The sequence below is a fragment of the Pyrgilauda ruficollis genome, unplaced genomic scaffold (genome assembly GCF_017590135.1).
Source record: "Pyrgilauda ruficollis isolate IOZ18807 unplaced genomic scaffold, ASM1759013v1 scaffold24, whole genome shotgun sequence".
In the NCBI taxonomy this organism is placed as follows: Eukaryota; Metazoa; Chordata; class Aves; order Passeriformes; family Passeridae; genus Pyrgilauda; species Pyrgilauda ruficollis.
The window spans coordinates 8,557,625-8,579,255 of record NW_024523648.1 but is presented as its reverse complement, the minus strand read 5'-3'; the positions used below and the strand labels follow the sequence as shown (position 1 = coordinate 8,579,255).

At 41.4% G+C, this 21,631-nt stretch overlaps 1 protein-coding gene across 3 annotated transcripts in view; it reads right to left on the bottom strand.

Annotated features, from left to right (window-relative positions):
* PLEKHG1 (pleckstrin homology and RhoGEF domain containing G1) overlaps window positions 1-21,631 on the bottom strand; it is a 126,820-nt gene that overhangs the window by 26,078 nt on the left and 79,111 nt on the right. For all 3 annotated transcript variants that reach the window (XM_041470028.1, XM_041470026.1, XM_041470027.1), the window contains 2 exons: window positions 20,201-20,739; window positions 3,491-3,591 (listed from right to left, as the gene is read on the bottom strand). In XM_041470028.1, coding sequence (XP_041325962.1) covers window positions 3,491-3,591; window positions 20,201-20,739 — 640 coding nt within the window. The remainder of the gene's footprint in view (window positions 1-3,490; window positions 3,592-20,200; window positions 20,740-21,631) is intronic.

Here is a 21,631-nt window from a genome sequence, read left to right as displayed (position 1 = left end):
TACACACACACACTCCCACAGATGATTTTCCATTTAGGGCCACTTTTCTCCCAATTCACAGCTGGTTCCCTGAACAAGTTTTGCCTAAGAGTTCCTATGCCTGTATCTAGGGATCTACCCTTTTCCCCTGTAAGCAGACACAATTTTCCTCTGCATGTACAAAAAAGAGTAAACCAGAAGAGTTTCCTGACTCGTTCCTTGCTTCTCTAATTACTAAAGGAAGGAAAGGGAGAAATCAACATGCAGTCACAAGAAACAAAGACAGGCAAAGACCTTAGGTTCTGCAGTCACTAAGTCACTTTGTACAGTGACAATTTAACCTCTATGCCTCAATTTCTCCCTTCATCAAAACAGGAATAAAAATATGACCCTTGTTTGATACCCCACCCTCACGAAGCTCATGTACACCAGCAAAAGAAGCAAGCTGTAGCAATGGTGACCACAGCCATCAGTTATACTGACTGACTGTGTCCCATACGCGAGTTTTGGAAATAACATCAAACATGCCAAACAGGCTCAGAGGATTCTTGCTGTCTAGCAGTCGGACATTCTCCTAAAGTACTTAGCACCTGGACTGTCATTCTGGTAAGAACAGGATTGGTAAGAGCAGTCTGCCACTGTAAAAACAGCGTAGCACCTGGACTGTCATTTTATTCCTACTGGTCTCCAATAAAACCACATAATTTCTCTTTCATGACAGAGAAGAGGAACACTTAAAGATTTTATATATTCATGCAATTGAGTCCACGTGTATGCGTTCAATACACTAGTGGTTTGTGTCTTCAGCACAAGCCCAGAGTGTAAGGGCTGTTTTTGAAAGAGTTTGCTACCTACACTGCACTCTGTTCTGTCTCATCTGGATGGTAAGAACAGGATTGGTAAGAGCAGTCTGCCACTGTAAAAACAGCAAAACGGTCATGCTCAGGCATTCTGAAAATCTGAAATAAATTCCTATAATACCAAGACGATGTGAAAAAGTATGGCTATTATTGTAGGCTATGTTTAAGTACCTGGCAGGAGGCAGAAAGAACAATAGAGAAAAGTGTTGGTCCTGTTCACCTGAATATCCAGAGGTTTTCTGCTCGTCACAGTTCTTGGCCTCTGCAACTGGCTTGTGCCAGCCAGGCAGGCAGGGAGCAGAGCGAGCACTGCTGGAGGAGCTCGCTGCTCTTTCAGCTGGATCACTAACATGATTCAGACTGAAGCATGACACAGGAGCCAGGGCCAGTTAACACCACACTGAGCTACAGAGCGTGGGTTACTATGGGCTGGGAAAACCTGAATCTGTATGAACATCATTGGGAGCTAATGCTAACTACTTTGGGATGAGAGAGGGAAGCATAAAGACTGACAATTTTGCATACAGTGCATTTGTTATCTTTTCAAGTCAAATGAATGAAAGTCTTATTACAATGCCTTTTTAGGATGCTTTGATTTTTTGATGAAGCTTTATGATGGCTTCTCCTCAGAAGAAGCCAGACCTTACCACTATGAAACTCAGAAATAGTTTTTCAAAAAGAGATCATAATCATGCAGTAGCTAGCAGTTACCATGATGACCACCATTTCTGCCATTCAACACAACACTTGAAAATCCTAAGTAGTTTAGCTGAGAGCAATTCCCATTCACTGAAATGAAATCTCTCAGATCTGCAAGTCTGAAAAAAACTCAGACTGAAACCTTTGATTATTGATTTATTATTATTGGTCAAATTCAAAGTTGAGAAAAACAAGGTAATTCTAAATCTGTAAAATCATGCTCACAAAAAACATCTGAAACTACTAACATAGAACTGCCAAGTGGACCTTTTTCTGAAGCTAAGGATAAATAAAAAAGGCTCTAGAGTATGTTTAGGACTCAAAAGCTACATGCCAAATTTCACACATGAGTAAACTTAATCCTTGAAGCTATATTGGGATCTACAGTGAGTGTTCAGTTTTAAGAACTCACAATTTCCAAGCAGAACTTTATATCAGAAGGCCTGAAATACATTAGTAATTTACTAGATACTTTGGACAACTTTCCAGTAAGTTTTAGCCATTCTAACATATCTATCTCTAAAATTGCCAAAACCACTTTTTTTTTTCAACTGCTGCAATTTTCTTTTGTTTGCACAGCTCAGTAATTCTGTATAACAACTGATCATATTTGAAAGTATTTCTAGTAGGCAATATTTGCAATGAAGCTGGCATAAATGCATCCTAGATATCAAGTCTTTTGTTTTTCTAGCTTTTGAAGGATCAGAAAATATAATGGCCAGGACTGTATTTTTCCATTCTGTGACCACTGGGAATCTGTAAGCTCACAATCATTGTCTCATGGCTCTAAAGCAGTCCATGAGCCTATTTTAGCATGCTCCCACTATGTATTTTCCAGCTGTTAAGACATTCAGTAAAGTCAGTTGTTGTAGCTGAAGAAGGACACAGCATCTTTCTAGTTAAGCGTATTTCCATTACCCTGCAGTAGCTATTTTAAGCTTCAGGAAAAGACTTTAGATTTCATCTTTGTCCATAAATTCTGAATAGACCCATTTTCAGTCTTTCCTTTGACACTAAACAGCAATCCCAGCAGTTGAAGCCCTTAAAAGTAACTTCCCATGATGATGGAAAAACATTGAAGATGATCTTTGACACAAGTACTGCACTTCAGAATCCTCCTTTGATTCAATTAAATTATCTGTTGGTCTTCAAAGAACACAGTTGTTTGGGAGATGTTTTGTCAACTACAGCAAAGCTAAGAGAGTTTTTATAGGAGTATTGGTATATAAAAGATGTGGGAACGTTATGTCAAGATATTTCCTGCACTGGTTGAATAGTCAGGTTTTCCTTAAATGCTGACTAAGTTAATAATTTTTATAGTAACAGGATTCAGACAGAAGTAGCTGTAGCATGCTCCTCAAACTGCAGATACTGAGATCCCACACAATGTGGCACGAGCTATGCAAGCAAGACATTTTACTTCAGGCTCCCAATACACACTGCAATTCCATCTGCAGAGTTTTAGAGAAGGCTGCAAAGACACTGAACAAAAAACTTCAATTAAAGGAAGGTACTTGAATACAGTTTTGAGAAATTAATTCAGGGACTACCTAATAGCATAAAGCACTACAAAAGCCAGATCTGGGTGAGGTACATAGGTACACAAAAGGAGCTGATATAGTAGGAATAAAACATCTCTTCATTAAGGCAAGAATTTCTTTTACAGCGTCTTCCATTAAGCTCAGTTAAAGCACAGAGTAGGTTAGGCTTACATTCACGTAAATACCCAGCATAAAAGCAAAAAAAGGACATGGAGACCATCTTGGTGCATCAAATAAAAAGCTAAAAAATCTGGTGTCAGCAAACCAACCTTGCTTAGAATTAAAATCAGATAATTTCTCGATTTATACGTCTTGGCTGTTTAAGAGGGATAAGAGAGAATTTGGCTGGTTTGCTCCCTGTTGTTAACACAGGCTATTGAAATGTTTCCATTTAGTTAAAAATGAATTTACCTGTTGAAATGGTAGATATCCCGAATGTTTCCAAACAGGGCTGATCGCTCCTCTGTTCCCAGGGAGAGCTTGGTCTGATCAGTGATACAGTCGAGGTAATCCTACAAGAGAAATGAGAGGGACGTCTTCAGACATTTCCTCCTTTCCTAGATGAGTAAACAGAACTATGTTTTATTGTGCAAAGATGAGTCTCTGAATATCAGTTTCACCTTATTATTACAATAAAGCCTTCAGCAGCCCTTCTGAGAACAGTCACTCTATTATGAACGGTAACAATACTTATCTGTTCCCTGAAACCAAGCAAATAACAAAAGGCTGAAAGCTAAGTTATACCTTTTAGACGGCACAGCCAATGTTTCTCTCACTACTGATAAACAAATGTTTTCAAATTTCATTCACAGTGACAGTAATTGATCATTTGGCTGGCTCAAAGACAAAAAAAAATGTAAGCGATGAAGAATGTAATTTAATGCAGTCTTAGAAACAGGAAAGCTATATAATGAAGAACAGAAAGCACGCAAGCAAGAGAGTCTCAGAAAAGCAACCACTGAATAAATTACTTTTTTAAAAATCATGGTTACTGAAGAATGCAGAATATGTAGAACACAGATCTCAAAGGATCTATGTCCATGCAATTTACCAAGCACAGAGTTACACTGCAAGTTACATTGCTGTATACTCTAGCAAAAATTTCCTTTTGCCCTTACAGGATTGATAGGCTCTCATCCAGGGACTTTATTTGAATAAGAACATCACAGCTAGAAAAAGCTCAGATCAGCAGTGTTCTGGGAGAACAACTTTCCCACCTCTTCCCTCACTTCGATAAGAGCTCAATGTCACCTTTTTTCCTGTTGCTGCTACAGTATTAAAACTCTCTCATAAGGGCAAACAAATCCAGCAGGCTATTTAACTACAGCTCATGAAACAAGAAACCTGATGTGCTGCCACATTCATGAAGAAATTCTGTTGGAGTATGGAAATAAAAGTGAAAACAGCTGAAACAATGTGAAATAAAAATAAATAAAATCCTTTAGCCTGTGGCTAGACAATGTGGTGTGGCAACCTCCCAAAAGCAACACAGCATTCCAGGGTGCTGCAGGAAAGGAACCCTGCGAAATGCCAACAAAACCATGCAAACTTCTAAGATATAACTGTGTTCCAGAGTCCTACAGAAAAAGGTATTATAGAACACATACACTGGCCAAGAGTTATTCTCTGTGTAAATTCTGAGAAGACAAAGGGTTTGAATCAGCCAAGGATCTGACTTTTGGTTTCTAGGTGTCCTCAAAAGGAAGGTTAAGAATTACAGCATTTAAGCCTCCATGCCCATATCCTTATGTTCAACTGAAGTAGTTTTAGCAAACTTAGAGGTGTAACCAAGATTCAGGTTTAGGTATCAGCAGAATTTCCTGTCCCCTCCCCCTAACAATAATCCACACTCCATCATCACCGCCAGTTAAAGGTAGCCCTCATCACCCCCAAAACTCAGTATTTTTTGCTGGGGCAAAGCAAGTAAGTCTATTTCAAGGTAACCCCAGTGTCTTTAAGAAGAGCAACGAGTGGCAGTAGGCAGGCAAGTCCCTGGAGAGCCGTGTCATCTCTCCTGTGATAGCATCTGAACTTACTCTACCTTCCCTCCCGGCTGGCAGCAGCCTCAGAGCCCACACCTGACCTTGAAATATATTTGCGCCGGAAATCTTTGGAATCACATCCACAGGTTCCCTGAACTTCAGCTTTTTATTTATACTCAGAAGCTGCAGAAGAGTAAAAAGGTTCAGGATGGTGAGGCAGACAGGACTGCAGCAAGCAGTACATTGGGTCAAAGGCAGAAGCAGATAATATATTCCAGTCTACTCCAGTAACAGTATTAAACAAATAACCTTTTCTGGCCAGAGACAACTCTTCATTATATCAAAGCAAAGAATAGAAAAGCTCCAGTGGAATTGTGATCCTCTGAAAACATTTTTAGCACTGCAGGGACACCAAAGCACCTGAGCTGATATGACAAGGTTGGGCTGCAGAGGAATGGAAAGCCTACATTGAGTAACTCCATACAGAACATTTAATGAATAAAGAGGAGTTCCTTTCCAATTCATTCATCTCAACATAGCTGGAGCTTGCGTTTCTTCAAAATAACAAACAGTCCACAGTTATTTCCAGTATTGTAGACAGTGTTAAATGCATGACCTGGTTTTCTGCTCCTTTTGTTCTCTTACCCTGATTTTCCTCCACATATACATACACTTCTCAGTCTTTTACCAACCATTAGTAAGAAAGAGGGAACCAGGTACCTTTCAAATGTTGCTGCCAAGCAGCAGCCTGCAGGTGCTTTGGCAGTTTTCCTACACTCCTGTAACATATGTCAGTATCAGTCTACGTACACCACACACCCACGGTCTGTGCTCCCTTTTGCTAGAAGTTCCTTCAAACTGTGCTTCAGGCCCCCTTCTTCATCCAGCCTCAGATCAGAAACAAACCAGAAACAACTGGGTGGATGTGTGCTTCCCTAGCGTAAGGCAAGATGGTTATTTGTTCAAAATGCTTGGGATTCAGAGTTACCTTATACCTCACCTCGTACTATTAGGAAATGACACAATTTGGGGACTGCTGTCCTGGTTTAGCTTTCTAACTTTGTCAGTATTACTAAAGACTGCAGACGTTTACGTTGCTGTTATTGGTGTAAGCAGATAGACACAGCAAAAAGCTCCAGATATTCAAGTTTTTGTGAAAAAGGTGGACTATGGACAGTCCTAACACATTGGTGTCACGCAGGTCAGGCCCTGCACATAAGCATACTGCTTGCACTGGCTCAGCCAGTGGGACCTGTCTGATTATGTTGCTTTATAGGGCACGTGTGCTCTCATAAAGGCTTCATGAACTCATCCAGGAAACAGATGCAGAATTGGCCTGTAATGTCTTCTGCAAGGACAACACCACAGGCAGATCAAAGCTACCCAGACGTGGGGGTTTTCCTAATTATTTCTTAGCAAATGGTACTTTACCCCCATGGTAGTCACTGCAGTGTATCAACAGCTGTTATCATCTGGAGCAATAATGAAAGGTTTGGAGCTACAAGATAACAGAGCAGGCTGCAAATGTAATGACATGGTGCAGAAATCAATGAAATTTATCAGAACAGAGTACTGGCCTTATTCACTTTATTTGTTTCTTGTCAGCATCTATGAACCCTCTGTCGGCACCGAAAGATTTGTTTATAACCTTTGCCTTTTATTGCTTCTCTGCAGTTATGGCATCAACATCTAGCTTACTTTATAGGAGAAAAAAACTCCTCACAAATGTTTGTCTCCTTAGATTGATTTATGGACCATGGTTTGCTTTCATGGAATTGCACAATTTCCCCCTCCCTTTTCCTTGAAACTCTCCAAAAACTGGGAGAGTCTTGCCAGACTGCCCTGCCTTTCTTGCCGGGTTTGACGTTCTCCCCATGTGTCTTTCATCATGCCAAATCCTTCAGAAGGAATGTCTGCTAGAAGCTGCATACCCTAACTACCATCTCCTCTTCCACAATCACAAAAAAAAAATCTCTAGAGGAATAAAATTATGAAAACACTAACCTTGGAGGCTAAAAAATATAATTATATGAATCAGAAATGAGAGAAAACTGTCAAGAAAAGCACAAAATGAGCAAAAATATATTCAGATATTGATTAATGTTTTCCATGACCAAACTTAAGAAACCAAATGCAATGAGTGGGACATTTGCATCCAGCTACCCCAGTTTTCCTTGGAACACATATGCACACTTAACTTTAAAAACTTCATCTATTGTTGAAGTTATCTATAGTATAAATCAGCCCTTACTGTGGTAATGTTAAAATTAAACATTAAAAGGGATAATATTAACACTAATATTAACATAGTAATTCTGAAAAAATGGGCATAAAACCACACTGCCATGTAAAATGAGAATCCATTTTTATCCTGCTCTGCAAGAAACATACATACTATGTAAGTTCTCAGTAATCCCTTTACAGGGCAGGAGTGTGCATATAAAAATATCACAAAAGATAAGCAAAATTGTTAAATGAGCAGTGTAGTTGCACAGGTACACCTTTGCCAAGACGCAGATACACAAGGCACACAGGACTGAAAATGTGATTAAATATCAATACCAAAAAATAATCAAAAAATTATTCTATCCACTTGGAAATTTTGCTTTCTAATGCCTAAACAAGCTGCAGGAGAAAGCAAAGCTGCCCTATGTCTCTGATTTCAGCAACACACTCTGGGTTCAAGAACTCAGGACTTACATCATAAAACCTCCATCTCTGACCTAAAAATATTTAAAACCAGGTATTTATCAAAACTTCAGTGGCTTCTAGTAGTGTTGCAGACAGAGGAGGGATTGGTAATATTAAATCAAGCAGGAAATGACCCAGGCAGTGCCACAGCATCACTCAGACCCCCAGTTCTCTGATACTCCCTAGACCTACCAGTAAAGCAGATTTTACTCTTAGGTACTACCCCATATTCATGGCCATATGTTTTTCCCAACTCCCTTCTATCCAAAAGCAGATGGCTGTGCAGAAGAGGAACCACTGAAACAGCTCAGCAGCCTTAGCCACCTAAGCACTACTTCCACACCACTTGGAGGAAAAGGCTGCAGGCCAGGAAGAAAACATGCCACAGAATGGATCCTATTTGTAGCCTGCTAGCTTGAGCCATGCTGCCCAAACTAGCCACACACTTGTAAACTAAGAAAACTGGGCATCAGATGTAGATTAGAATAGACACTATGAAATGCTTCCCAGTGCTTATTCTGCTAATTTACAGTTAACTGCAATATGTTCACCAATTCACCTTTTGCCTGATTTTTTTTTCTATTATTTTTTTCTCCATTATTTATTTTATTTTTTAATTTATCCAGCATGTATAGCAGCATACTCTGAATGCCTTGTGGTTCAAAGAATAGCATGCTATCCACACAACAGGTGGCCAAGGATGATGAATTTTAGTCAGGACAGTTCATTGCAGCTCTTTTCAATATTTAAGGTACTGCTGCATTCTGCAAAGGCAATGTACATTTGTATACTAAGCATACTTTGCTATCTTGCTCTGGTTTCTTTCACTATATGAGTCCAAGGGATTGAAACCTAAAAATGCTTGCACTGTCCACACTACAGAGTCACTACAAGCAAACCCAGAAACCTAAATAAAAAAGAAAACTTCTGTGAGCATGTCCTTCTACTTACTGGTGTTTGGTGGGGTTTTCTACACAGACATCTGAAGCTGGAAAAACCTCACATAGACCAAAGCACAGACAGGTCTGAAAGACCAGCTCCTACCTGGGGCTATGGCCACTAAGGCACAGCACAGTCCTGCACTGACCAACAGCCTAAGCCAGGGTCTTTCTGAGGACAACACACACTTGGAGACACAGCCTCCTGTGCTCCCTTCAGCAGAAAGCTGTGCTCTCTGTGCCTCCTCCTCACCTCTTCCATTTGCTTTATTTCTCTCGGTACCTTGCATGTTAGACTGGCACTTGCCAGCAGCAGCAAAGCTCTGCCCTGTGGGAAATGGGCATGCCAGGCCTTGCAGGTGGGCTTCAGAGAACACACCTACACGTCCAAGGACATGCCTGGAGAGCACTAACTCTGCCACCAAGGTAAAAGGACATGAAGAAGACCTCCCAGCACCGACAGCCAGCCCCCCTCCACATGGGAGCAGCCAAGATAACCCATCTGCCTTACACAATCTGACACTAGATGTGGTTTGTGATTGATTTCTTTCCTCTCCGATATCCCTGCAGAAGAGCTGAGTCTCTGAGCTGGCAGGAGGCCACGTCACCAGCACCAGTCCTCTCCCTGGGCGGATGGTGGAGGATCCATACTGAGCTCACCTGTGCTTCCAGCCAGCTTCCTGGGAAGTGCCAATTGACACGTGCAGCTGGCTCACACGCAGCCCGCGGGTAGCGGCAATAAAGCGTGACACGGTAAGACGATACTCTGCTGACTGACTGCGTGTAGGAAGGGCAAAGATTGGTGGTGGGAGCACTCGTGAGAACATGGTATGAGGAAAGACTAAAAATAGAGAAAGCACATGTAAGTTTTATTTCCACTGTTTAACATTGCAGAGTAAGGTGATCGTGACAGAGATCTCCCTACACTTAGCTTCTTTACAAACCCCTAACTGTGTGAGGTTAACAGTATTAACTTAAATTTTACCTGGAAAAGTGAATTTTAAAAAAAATTTTTTTTCCTATATAGCTATTCCTGAGGGACAGATTTTTGATAATCAACTTCCTCGCCTATATTACAGATGTTAAAACACTGTCCCATTTGCAGTTACTAAGGTCTGGATGTAGTGACCTCTGGTAGGTCCCCTTGGCTTCATCCGCACGCATGGAAAGCCACAGGGGGAGTTATGTGTCAGCCAAAATTAGCAGTGAGAGATTCCTGAGTCCTAACACTATGCCTTGCACCTTGAAAACACACTCTTTCTTTGGTTTAGGCTGCCTTTGAACAGTTGTGCCCATGTAGACATGAATCAGAGACATGAGATAAGCACAGTTGTATACAAAGTTGGAAATTTCTAGGGCACATCAATGTCAACAATTTAACAGTCAGGAGATCTTGTCACAGGACTTCAAGCTGTCAGGGCACAGCTAATCTCAGGAAATGAACTAAAGAATTTGCCCTGGAAAACTGTCAGTGAGAGGTCCCTCAACACTCTGTTGCACTGAATCCATTCACCGGGGCCCTGGGCAAGGACAATTGCCTCGCCAGCGTGCATGGCTGGGAGATAGCAGAACAGCTTCCTGCAGCTGTGGGTTCCCCCTCTCTGCTTTAGAGCCTGAGCCTTTAAAGCAAGCTCTGCACATCCTCTTGCCCCTGCCCCAGTGTCAGAGGATGCCTGTGTCAATTTCCAGCTCTGTCCCACAGTTCTCTTCTAGGATTGGGGTGGGAGGACGCACATGTCCTATTCCACCAGTTGAGGGTCTTATGTAATTTCTTTTTGTCCAGCATATGCTTTCTTCTTGTGTCCCATGAGATGATTTAGCATGAATGCTGTGCCTATAAAGCTCTCTGGGAGGGTCAAAATCTGACACCAGCTGATCCAGCATTGAACTGTCAGCCTGCCTGGATGGACTGTTCTCATGGATTTTTGCCTTCTTTGTTGTAGTGAATTTTTGCTCTAATGAAACACAGTCAGAGTTCAATAATATTCCCTTGTTCAACTGCAGGAATTCCATGCTAAAATCTCCCATCTTAAAAAGACACCTTGGAGGGCAGACTGTCAATTAAATGAAACTGTAATTTGACAGAGATGCATTAAAAGCACTCAGATTGAAACTCTGATTGATGGATTGTACACAGACAAGTCCTGTAAATGGTCGAACATCTGTAAAGATGATTATGGGTAAATCACCAGAACAGAAACTCACATGAAACCCCACTTAGACACTTCAGCACACTAACTTATTGAAGTTGAAACCCACTGATTAAAACCATGTCCCACATTAATCTTCAGTTATCAGCCAGCACCCACTGCCACATCACAGCTACAAGATTTTTTCCCAGAAGCTGGCCCTCAAAATTGCTGCTCAGAGGTGTGGTAAGAAGCAAGTTCAGAGCACAGGTGGAGATCACGGGATTACAAATGCTATCAGTAGTTTACTGACATGTCATTAAGGAGCAATGTGATGCCCTCATGTAATGCCTTTCTAAAGTTAAAAGGAAACATAGAAGAAATAAGCTACAGTAATGAAAACAGCCAAATTAAAATAATAATAGTAATATTATCAGCAGTAATAGTAATTAGGATGTCATTTAGTTTGAGGTTACTAGGCAGATGAAGTGCTATAAAGATTTCTAGATCTATAGCATTGGTGTCAATCGCCATCATCATTCAATAACCTCAATCTTACTCAAAAAAGTACCAGCTGGAAGTGCTTAGTAATTATAAATTTAAAAAAATAATTAAACTTCATCAGGGCATCTATAAATTATTTTTCACAACACACTTCAGTCAGTCTGATTATAAGATTATTGAACCATAATCAAACAAGACACTGAGAATTATTAAGGCATATTTGGCCTTCCAGTATACAAATCACCCAGGAAAAGAACCTGAGCCTTGTGGTGTAGACCCTTGCCCTGTTAAATAAACTTTCCCCAATTTGTAAGGCAAATGAATGATAACATTTTCTAAAAGAGATCTCAATATGCTTACAAGTTAGATGAGACATTCCAGAAGAGAAATGTTTATTTTAAAACACAAGAAGGGAAACTGAAAGAGTCTGTTTTCCAAAGAATGAAAATGCAAACCCAGCAAAATGGAGAAAATCTGCACACATCCTAAACACACATTTATCTTAACCTTAGTAACCACATGATTACCAGAGACTTCTGGATGGCTCTTCTTGTGAATATACGAAGAGCAATGAAATGGAACTTTACAGTGGGTGGTTTGCAAGGAAAAACTTTGTTAAAGTGTCTTATTTGCAAAATGGTCTGCTCATGAAACCAGGAAAAATCAAAGTTACCTCCACACCTTAATTTGCTGGAGTGGTAAGAGCAGAAAAGGGAGAGACTACTATTTGGTTTGTTAAGCATTCAGGCTTAAAGGTCATGGATTACTAGAACACTGTTCACTGACAAGTAATATTTAATAACAGTGATATAACAACTTTAAAAGTAGTCAAATGTTTCCATGAACCATACTGGAAATACACAAAGAAACTGGAATACACAAAGAAAATTCCAGAAACTATGGCCTTGCTGGAAAAGCAGAAATGTCTTTGCCTTTAAGATATCACCTCCACATGATGAAATTTCTTTACAGAAAATCCCAACCATTCTGCAAAAAAGGTATAATCTCATCAAACCACTGTAATGTTTACTGAAAATTTTGCAGCATAAACTATACTTCCTCTCCCTGCCTCTCATCTCTCAGTCCTCTTCTTCACAGTTTTCCTGCCTACTCTATAAACTTTTGTAAAGCTCTGCTCTGCGGAGCTCCTTATCCACGGCCAGTAAGCAACAACAAGACGGAGGGCAGAGGTGAACAGACCTCTCTTTTGTTACTTCCTGAATCCCAGAAGGGCTCCATGCATCCCTCTAGGCAGGGATACAACTCTCTGCTCCAGTCTCAGTGCAGTCACAGGAAGGACGTTTCAATCCTGGAGTCCCCGGGCTGCCACCAGCACTGTTAAATGGCACACTCCATATTTAAATTACATCTTCCCCTTGCCTCCCTGGTCCCAAAAGAATAAAGCTTTCTGGAACAGAAGATTAACTTTCATCCTTTAATCTATATTCATTCACATTCAGCAAGTGGGTAGGAGGTTGCAGACAGCACGGTCGAATGATTTACGCCCTGCTGCCAGAAAAGGGAGGACAAGAGCAACAGCAGCCAGGCTTTTCGGCAATTCTGTGGCTCCCTGGAAGAGCAGCAGCCCTCCCTGCTGCTTCTCTCCCACCCACAGCTTAAGAAAGGCTCACTGTACATTTATAGACAGCTCATTTATTACTGCAGTGTAACTCACCCTTCTGTGCTGTCCAAACACAGAGCTGACCTTAAAACAAACCCAAAGCTGTGGTTATACATTTGTGCTGTCTTAACGTCTGCAGTCCCAGTCAACCAGTGAAGCTGTGCAGTCACCTGACAAAGACAGCCTCTGTCCCAGCAAGTTTCTGCAATGTAGCTGTAAAATAAGAACTGGATGCAAAGTACAGGTGAAGGAAACAGAAGGCAGCAATGACATTTTATTCAGTGTCTTTCAAGTACTTGGGAACATGCTGAATGAAAGAAATTTATGAATGCTGCCAGCAGAAGTAAAACCGAAGTAGAGATGATGCAGATAAGAAAAACCATGCATCAGTATATTTACCCCTGGCTTTGTGTATTTCCTGTGAAGTTAGTTTACAAACAGCTCCCTGCTCATGCCACAGCATAAGCAGATGCTTACACTGCACAAGTTGTTTATTAGGTTACTTCTGACTGTCCACAACACATGATATTCCTACTGTACAGCTATAAAACCTCTTTTTCCAAAACCCAGAACCATTCCCATCCTGCCCAGAAGCAAAGTGAGGTTTGGGTTTTGCCTTTGCTTTTGTTAGGCATCATTAAAGGGCACACATGACGAGGAGTTTACAGCATATGTAGCTGGCAAAACACTTTTGTTCAAGATCTTGGAGTCCCAGAAACAACCGCATCTAAAACTATTTAAGACACAAACACAAAACCCAGTTTGTGTATACTTCCACTACTTTAGGTTTCTTAAGGATGTTTAATATGGCTCACATACAGGAAGGAAGAAGTCCACAGGGAAAACTGAACTATCCCTGAAATGCATCAGAAGAAAGAAGTCCAATTTACTTAAGGGTAGCCAGAATAGCTATTTACACCTGTTTGGTAACTCATCCTGTGGGGTTCCTGACTACCTCCCTTCTCAGCAGCCTGCACTGGTCCTGATTCATAAACAGCAACTCCAGAAACAAAACACAACACTACTGCCCTCTAATAAACCTACTTACAAATTCATTACAAATTAATTAAGTGGAACATTTTTCTGCTCTGATTTATATTGCTCTGTTTAAATTTCAAAAACTTCAAGGCCTCTTGGACATGTACTGAGATGCTTCAGTTTCAGCTGTCATATCTCAGTATTACTGGACAAAACTTCCCTTGCTTTTAAGCCAAGCTTTCCCTTAAGGAGGTCAATCAGAATTTGACACTGCTCTTTCTTCATGGATACAAGAAAAGCAGTGAGAAAGTTCAGCTCAAAAATTTAACAAATACTAATCACAGTTAAACTTATCATTGTTGCATAATCATACTACGTATATACAAAACATAATATTTTTCATGTAATTTAAATTGTTTATCCAAATTTTCACATGCAACTTATGTCAGCAATCCAAAGGTATCTTTCTCAGGTATGCAGGCTAGCAAGCATAGAAAAAGAGGTCACGTGTTGAAATTAACTATAATGTGGGAACAAACATTATGGGATGTCTCAGCTCTACTGGAATTTTGAGTACAGGTTTTGAATCAACAAAGAATTAACTTTCAGAGCTACACTACCCAGCAGACCCAGAGCACAAGCAGCTATGCTTTTACTAACACATCACAAGTGACAATGTGCACACTGCAGTCTTCAGAGTGTTCTTTTTAACTAACTGCTTAAAACACAGAAGGAGACGTCCTCTAGCTGCAGCACTGGGAGACAGGAAACAGGGAACAATAACATTCCGACACCGACTTCCTCTCAGAAGGGCTTCCCTTCATCACTGGTGCCCCAACACTATCTACCTCAAACATCCAACATTTCCCCTTGCAAGGCTTGTCCCCACCCCACAAGGGGTATATAGCTCCAACAGACGTGCTCACCTCAGATGAAGCTTTCCATGCCAGAAACCTGCCTCCCTGATGAGCTGTTCTAGGAGATTTCAGCAAAGCCATTCCCCTGAGGCTTTTTGAGAAAGAATGCCTTTTTTTGCTCATGTTGAAAAATTTTGGTGACCTTTCCCCTGAGAAGACAAGCACCCCCAGGCTGACTAGCAGGGACATGAACCATATCCTCACGTCTCAGGGAGAGACAGCAGCAGATCCAAGCATAATGGAGACTTTGTTTCTCAGAGAAATGCCTTTTGCTGCCTTAATGTAAATTCCCCTATTTCTGACCACAGTGGTGTGTGGGGGAAGAGAAACCCTCCAAATTCATGTGTCCTCAATAGGATCTTCTAGCAATGGTCCTTTGCAAGGTTCAGCTCAGGCTTCACAAGGCCTTAACCCACAACTGCCATTCTCAGTGCTGCCAGTAACATCTGGCTCAGATCCGATCCTCTGAGGCAAGAGCATGGAAAGGATTGTTCCCATGTCTCAGCGACTCTCTGCAAGCCATAAACAGTACAGAAAAGCATGCTGTGCAACTCCAGGGCAGAGGAGACATAAAGGAATACTACAGAAAGATGGGAAGGACAAAATGGGAACCAAGGAAAGCCTGGTGGACACCCCTCTTAACTTCTGTGTACTTAAGAGGGCAGAAAAATTAGGAATGGTGATGAAAATGTTGTCAGGCCTGCTGAGAGAACCATGGAGAGAGCTCTGGAATCAGCAGAAGTGAAGAACATGAGAAAGATTAATACTAAAAAGCAAAAGATCGCATAAGGAAATGAGACAACATACTGATGGGATGCAGATGGGATTTACTGAGAGAAGGCTTAGGACAGAGAGGCAGCAAGATCATAAGCAGGAGATTGTGCAGAAGGGAATGGAACTTTTTCAAATGAGGAGACTTAAGTATAAAAGGAGGGGGCCAGGGACAAAAGATCTGGAGAGGAGAAACGACAAAGACTTCAACTAGTTCAGTGGAGATGGTTTTAAAAAAAAAAGCCACATTTGGAATTAAAGTATAGAGGAATTCATTCACATAAGTGGTCTCCCAGATTTCAGATAGAGTTCAAGATTTCTGAAGCTCAGCCTCTCTTTACATCAAATATATGTGAAACACACTGACAATGCACCCTTTAGACCCCTCTAGTCATTCTATAGATACCAGTGATCTTTTAATTATATTATTATACTGATAGGGACGAAGATGTAAGTATTGCAAAAGTGCATTTGCATTATTCTTTCATTTTGCAAAGGTAAAACAGAAATGTCGATGTCTTGCTACAATTACAAGCATTTATGCACATTATGAATGGGGGCTTCTGACTCCTATGAACTGCAAGGGCAAAACACAGATTTTTTAATAGCTTCAGAAAGAGCATTTTACCCATGGGAGAAAAAAAAAAATCACTCCAGTAAGTGACTCTAATTGAAGTTTAGGTCTATTCTAACTACATTACTACTTGAAAAAGTCAGGCTAGGTCCTGAAGAAGAAAAGGTCAGTGAGTTCTGCCCTGGCCAGTACACCTGTCAGCATGATACAAGCAGGAAGCAGAGGTATCCAATTTCTCATCACAAACTTGCCCAAAACAAGCTTCAAGCTGTACTCATTCAAAATTGTAATTATCCTTAACAGATCATCTGATAAAACACACCAAATGGTGGAAAAGTTCACTCTATCCTTGTTGCAATGCTTGCCTGTGCAGGAATCATAGCAGCGTGCCTCAAAACAATCCTAACCCAACTGTCCTTCCAGGTCACAGGCAAAATGGCTGTACTGGCTAGAAAAGCAGTTGTTCTTTAATGCTTATCCTGGAGCAAAGGTGCCAAATAGCACCTGTACCTCATCGTCATCCTGCCAAATACTTCTTGTCAGCAGTTGAAGAGAAAACTGGAAAACCTCAGCAGCTCTCCAGGATAATTTAAAAATCACATTAACCACATCCCATGAAGTCAAGTTCTACTTCTGTCTACCAACCTGGCACTGTTAAGATGACCCAGATACTCAAAAGGCAACAGAAGTTATGACTTTTTACTTTATTTATTTACTTACCAATGACCTAACAACATTAGGTCAATACAAGCATAAAAAGGACAAAATTCTATTTTGCTCCATTCCTCCATAGTATTTTACTTCAGGCATGACAACTCCATGCTCTAAGGACAACATAGGTTGGAAGGACACTGCCCAAAATACTATGCTAGGCTAACTCTTAATGAGCTGACTTTTGATATTATGACTAGTACCAGGATGCTACATGCAGTTTCACAATCATCCATGTTAGTAGGTCATTTGTGCTCAGCTAGCCCTGGAAACCAGTTCCTGGCACACTAAAGGCAAGAAGGTAATCAAGAACAGTCATCAGGTATTCACCAGGGGAAAGTTGACCAGTCTGATAACCTTTTAACTATGATATGACTGGCTTGGTGGATGAATGGAAAGCAGTGGATATTGTTGTCTACCTTGACTTCAGGAAGGCTTTTAACTCCCTTAAGACCCTCATGCCAAGCTGAAGGAGTAGGAGTTGGACAAGCAGACAGTAAGTTTGACTGAGAACTGGATGAACCAACAGGACCTGAGGGTGGTGATCACAGGCACAAAATCTAGTTGGAGATCAGTGACTAGTGGCATACCCTAGGGGCTAATGCTGGGTTCCACTCTGGTTTATGTATTCATTAATGATCTGGCTAATGGGAAAAAGAGTGGATGTATAAAAAGAAATTATCAAGAGAAATAAACAAAACTGACACCCCACCACCACCACTGAAAGTAATAAAAAAAAGCTCCCACCCCCTAAAAATCTAAAACCCACACAAATAGCACCACCACCAAAGGAAGGGGGAAATATATGCAAATTTGCTTTGCATTTTTATACCAGAAATGTAGAGAATGTAGATTCATGGATGTGAGCGTTGACACCCTCTCAGTTCCAGCCCTGAAACCTGTTTCAAAGTCCTGGGAACAACAGTGAGAACACATTCTTTTTAAGTATGTTTCTACTGCCTACAGAGAATGTAGCATCAACAAATCCCCTCTACTAGGGGACAAAAAGCATTAGGCTACATCTCTACTGACAGTTCTCAGATGGTGGTAGAGGGTGATTAAAATAGCACCTATTGATTTTTTCCTTTTTGTTCTTATGCTTTTCTCAATCTGACACCACTTCAGATTTTAGCTCTTTATATGTGGGTTGCCCCCCTCCTCTTTCTCCCTCCCTCTGCCAAAAAAAACCCAGCCCTCCTTACTACTTTTAGACTGTGTACATAAGCTTCTGGGGGTCCTGGTGGACAGCAAGCTGTCCATGAGCCAGCAGTGGGCCTTGTGGCCAAGAAGGCCAATGGCATCCTAGGGTGTCTTAGGAAAAGCATTGCCAGCTGGTCAAGGGATGTGATCCTGCCCCTCAGCCCTGGTGAGGCACATCTGGAGAGCTGTGTCCAGTCCTGGGTTCCTCAGCACCAGAGACATGGAGTGGGTCCAGTGGAGGGCAATGAATATAATTAGGGCACTGGGGCATCTCTCTTACAATGAAAGGTTGAGAGAGCTGTGCTTGCTCAGCCTTGATTAAAGGGGAATTTTGTCAATGAAGCACCTGAAGGGAGAGTGTGAAGAGGATGCTTCCAGGCTTTTCTCTGGGGTGCCAAGCACTAGGGTGAGAAGCAATGGGCAGAAACTGATGCACAGGAAGTTCTACATGAATATGAGGAAGAGTGACAGCACTGGAACAGACTGCCCAAAGAGGTTGTGGAGTCTCCCTCACTGGAGGTATTCAAGGACCATCTGGACACAATCCTGTGCCAAGTGCTCTAGAACAGCCCTGCCTGAGCTGGGAGGTTGGACCAGATAGTTTCACACAAAGCTTTCTAGATTCATTATCAGTTGCTGCAGGAAATAGGCTTGGGCATATCACAGGTTCACAATTCCTTCAGTTCTTCCATAACAAAAAACGCATTTGCCTTATTTACTCTACATCTACTGTAGTGATGCCTGAAGTATTTTCCAGAAAGCATTTATTAGTATTTCTCCTTGTAATTGGAAAATCTGTTACAAGATACTCATTTTAGTTTTCAGTTTCTCAAGTTGTACAGTTTACAGCATAGGAGGATGAGTGAGGGCTAAGGCTTCCAAAACCATGGGAAGTCATGCCTAATGGGTGGTTACTATGCAAAGAACCTGACTTGGTTCTGCAACATCTGACAATCTTAAACAGTCCAAAATGAAACTCAGGCAACAGTTGAATGTAGTGAAACAGCACCAGCTATGGAAACCAATGAAATCTTGTGGAAACAGCAACCTTTCTCAGAACTTTGCAGGGTGGGGTACTGGTGTTTTAATCACAACATGCATTTGAGTTATCAAAGCCTTCACATTTTTCCCCTGCTATTGTGGGACCACACAGGTTAGAGCTGCAAGTGGGGAAGACTGTCTCCAGCTGCCTGATATTTCCTATCTCAGATGACACATACACCTACCTGGAGCTCCTACCTGGAGCTCTAGGTTCTACAAACAGCACACTAAGCGCTTCCTTGTGTGTTAAACCTGTAGGCTACAAACAATAGCCAAGGAAATCAATTGTCACCTTAAAAAATGCAAAGCAGAATGATGCTGGTGGCACAGACACAAGTGCAGAGTGAAAAGAACAATCCACAGAAGGACTTATCCGTATTTTTCCCTGTACTAGAAAGAGAAAATGAAAGGTATTGTTAGGCTAGGGATTGGACATAAACTCTACTGCTGCTAATAAATGCTACAACCATTCAGAATAAGTATTAAAGAAAATGTTATTCCTTCATATTACAGCCAAACAACAATATTTTCCAGCAGATACATATGCCATATTCAATACTACAGGACAAGGACAGAGAGTGAACAGACTGCAGCTGTAAGGTGTATGAAAGGGACAGGGGAAAAGTCAGGAAAGAACTTGCAGGGCTAGGACTCTGGGAGGGCTGGGAAAAATCAGTAAGAACCTTCAGATAAAGCATATGAAGAGGCAGTTAAGTCTGTCTTTCTTCTTGCTATACATTCTAGGACACGGAGCAATCTAATTAATTTTTTGTAAATATAAAAATATTATCTTTTTTTACTACAAAGCATTTATCACTCTTTGTTCACTACTGCTGCCAGCTGTAGGATGTTTTTTCTGTTATTTCTTCATTAACACATAGTAACATCTTAGATTTATCTAATCAAATAAAATCTAGAAATACACTTAAACAGCCATGTTACACTAATTTATAAAGACCAGCACATGCCGGTTCCACTGTCAAGTCCATGTGTCCCACTGTGAAATCAAGCAGTGTAAAAAGGCATTATGGAGCAGTTAACACTGTCTTAACCAAGCCCCCTACCTTGACAATGCTTTTTAGATCCTGCACATACATCCTCTCTGTCTCCAGAATCTCTTGGACGACTCTGTCTACATAGAGGAGCTTCGGACTGGTGGGCTCTGTGACCAGGGACATCGCACAGTTTTTGCTTGCTCCTTTTGGTTCTGCTTTCCTTGGCATGCTTGGCCTTTTCTCAAGGCTTCCTTCAGGATCCTCTTGCTCCACAGCAGAGTTTTTGTGTGTCTTGTTGCTGGAAAATCGCCTGGCTGGGACTAGTTCTAGCTTGATGGCACCTGTCTCTTTATCCTGGTTAAACAAACCCAAGTGGCTGTTTGAAACCAAGGTCATTCTGCTTCCGAAGGAGCAGTGGCTGTCCCTGGAGGATGCGGAGGAGGAAGTGGAACTAAAGCTGACAGGACGGTCACTGTCTGACAGGTCCATGGTGTTTTTCTCACAGTAGCGGAAAGATCTGCTCTCCTTGTGCAAATCTTCCTCCTTCTTCTTGGAGTCAAGGGCCTCTGTCACAGCTGGTACAACCTCAAGAGGTAAGTGGAAGTCATCTAAAGAAATAAACAAACAAACAGAAGAAGTGGGTTTATTGTGCTGCTCCACGTAAGGCAAAAGTTGACGGCAGATACTTTTAAAGCTTTTTGCATAGAAAGCAGCCAAAACTATTTAAACCAAAAGACAACGAGAACAAAATGGTTTGGGCAGCACTGTAACTCTAATGCTTTCTAGGTTGTGGGGATCCCCCAATGAGAGCTACAACACCACATTCCTCCTGCTCACACTTCTGTCTCTGGCACATCCTTTTTCTGCCAGTGTGCTTGTTGCTAGCACATCCACTGCTAAGGCTCAGCACAGGAGAAAAAAAGAACTCAAAACATTTTCCTTAAGGTTATAAAAGACTCCCACAACTTTATTGGGAGCAGTCCCTGCTATCTCCCAGCTGGGCCCTGACCCTGGCTTGGGAGGTTTGGAAACCTCAAGAAACACAGAGTGATACCAGAAAGTGTCTTTCATTTTGAATCCCGTAAAGCCAACAGTCTTAAAAAAACTAAAAGCAGTTATCAATTACCAGCTCTGTGGCTTGTACAAAAATACTAAAAGCAGAACGATTTCCCAAAGAAAATGATATCGTTTCTGAAGAGAGAGTCCCCACCAGAAAGAATGCTGCCAAATAATTCAGTTTTCTACTGGGAAAAATAAGTAATTCTAAAACTGTTCTGCTCAAGACAGAATATTACCCCCTGATGAACTGACCCAAAGCTGTTTTTCAGATCAGTGCAACAACAAAATAATATGTCTGTCTTCCTGCTGGCATTTCAATTCTGCTTTATTTTCCTTGCCAAACTGCCCTGCAGGACACTGTCCACGATGCAATGCAGATTTGTCTCTGGCCAAGTTGTGTGTGATACAGCATAAGAATCTGCAAAAGTAGCCACAGGTAAA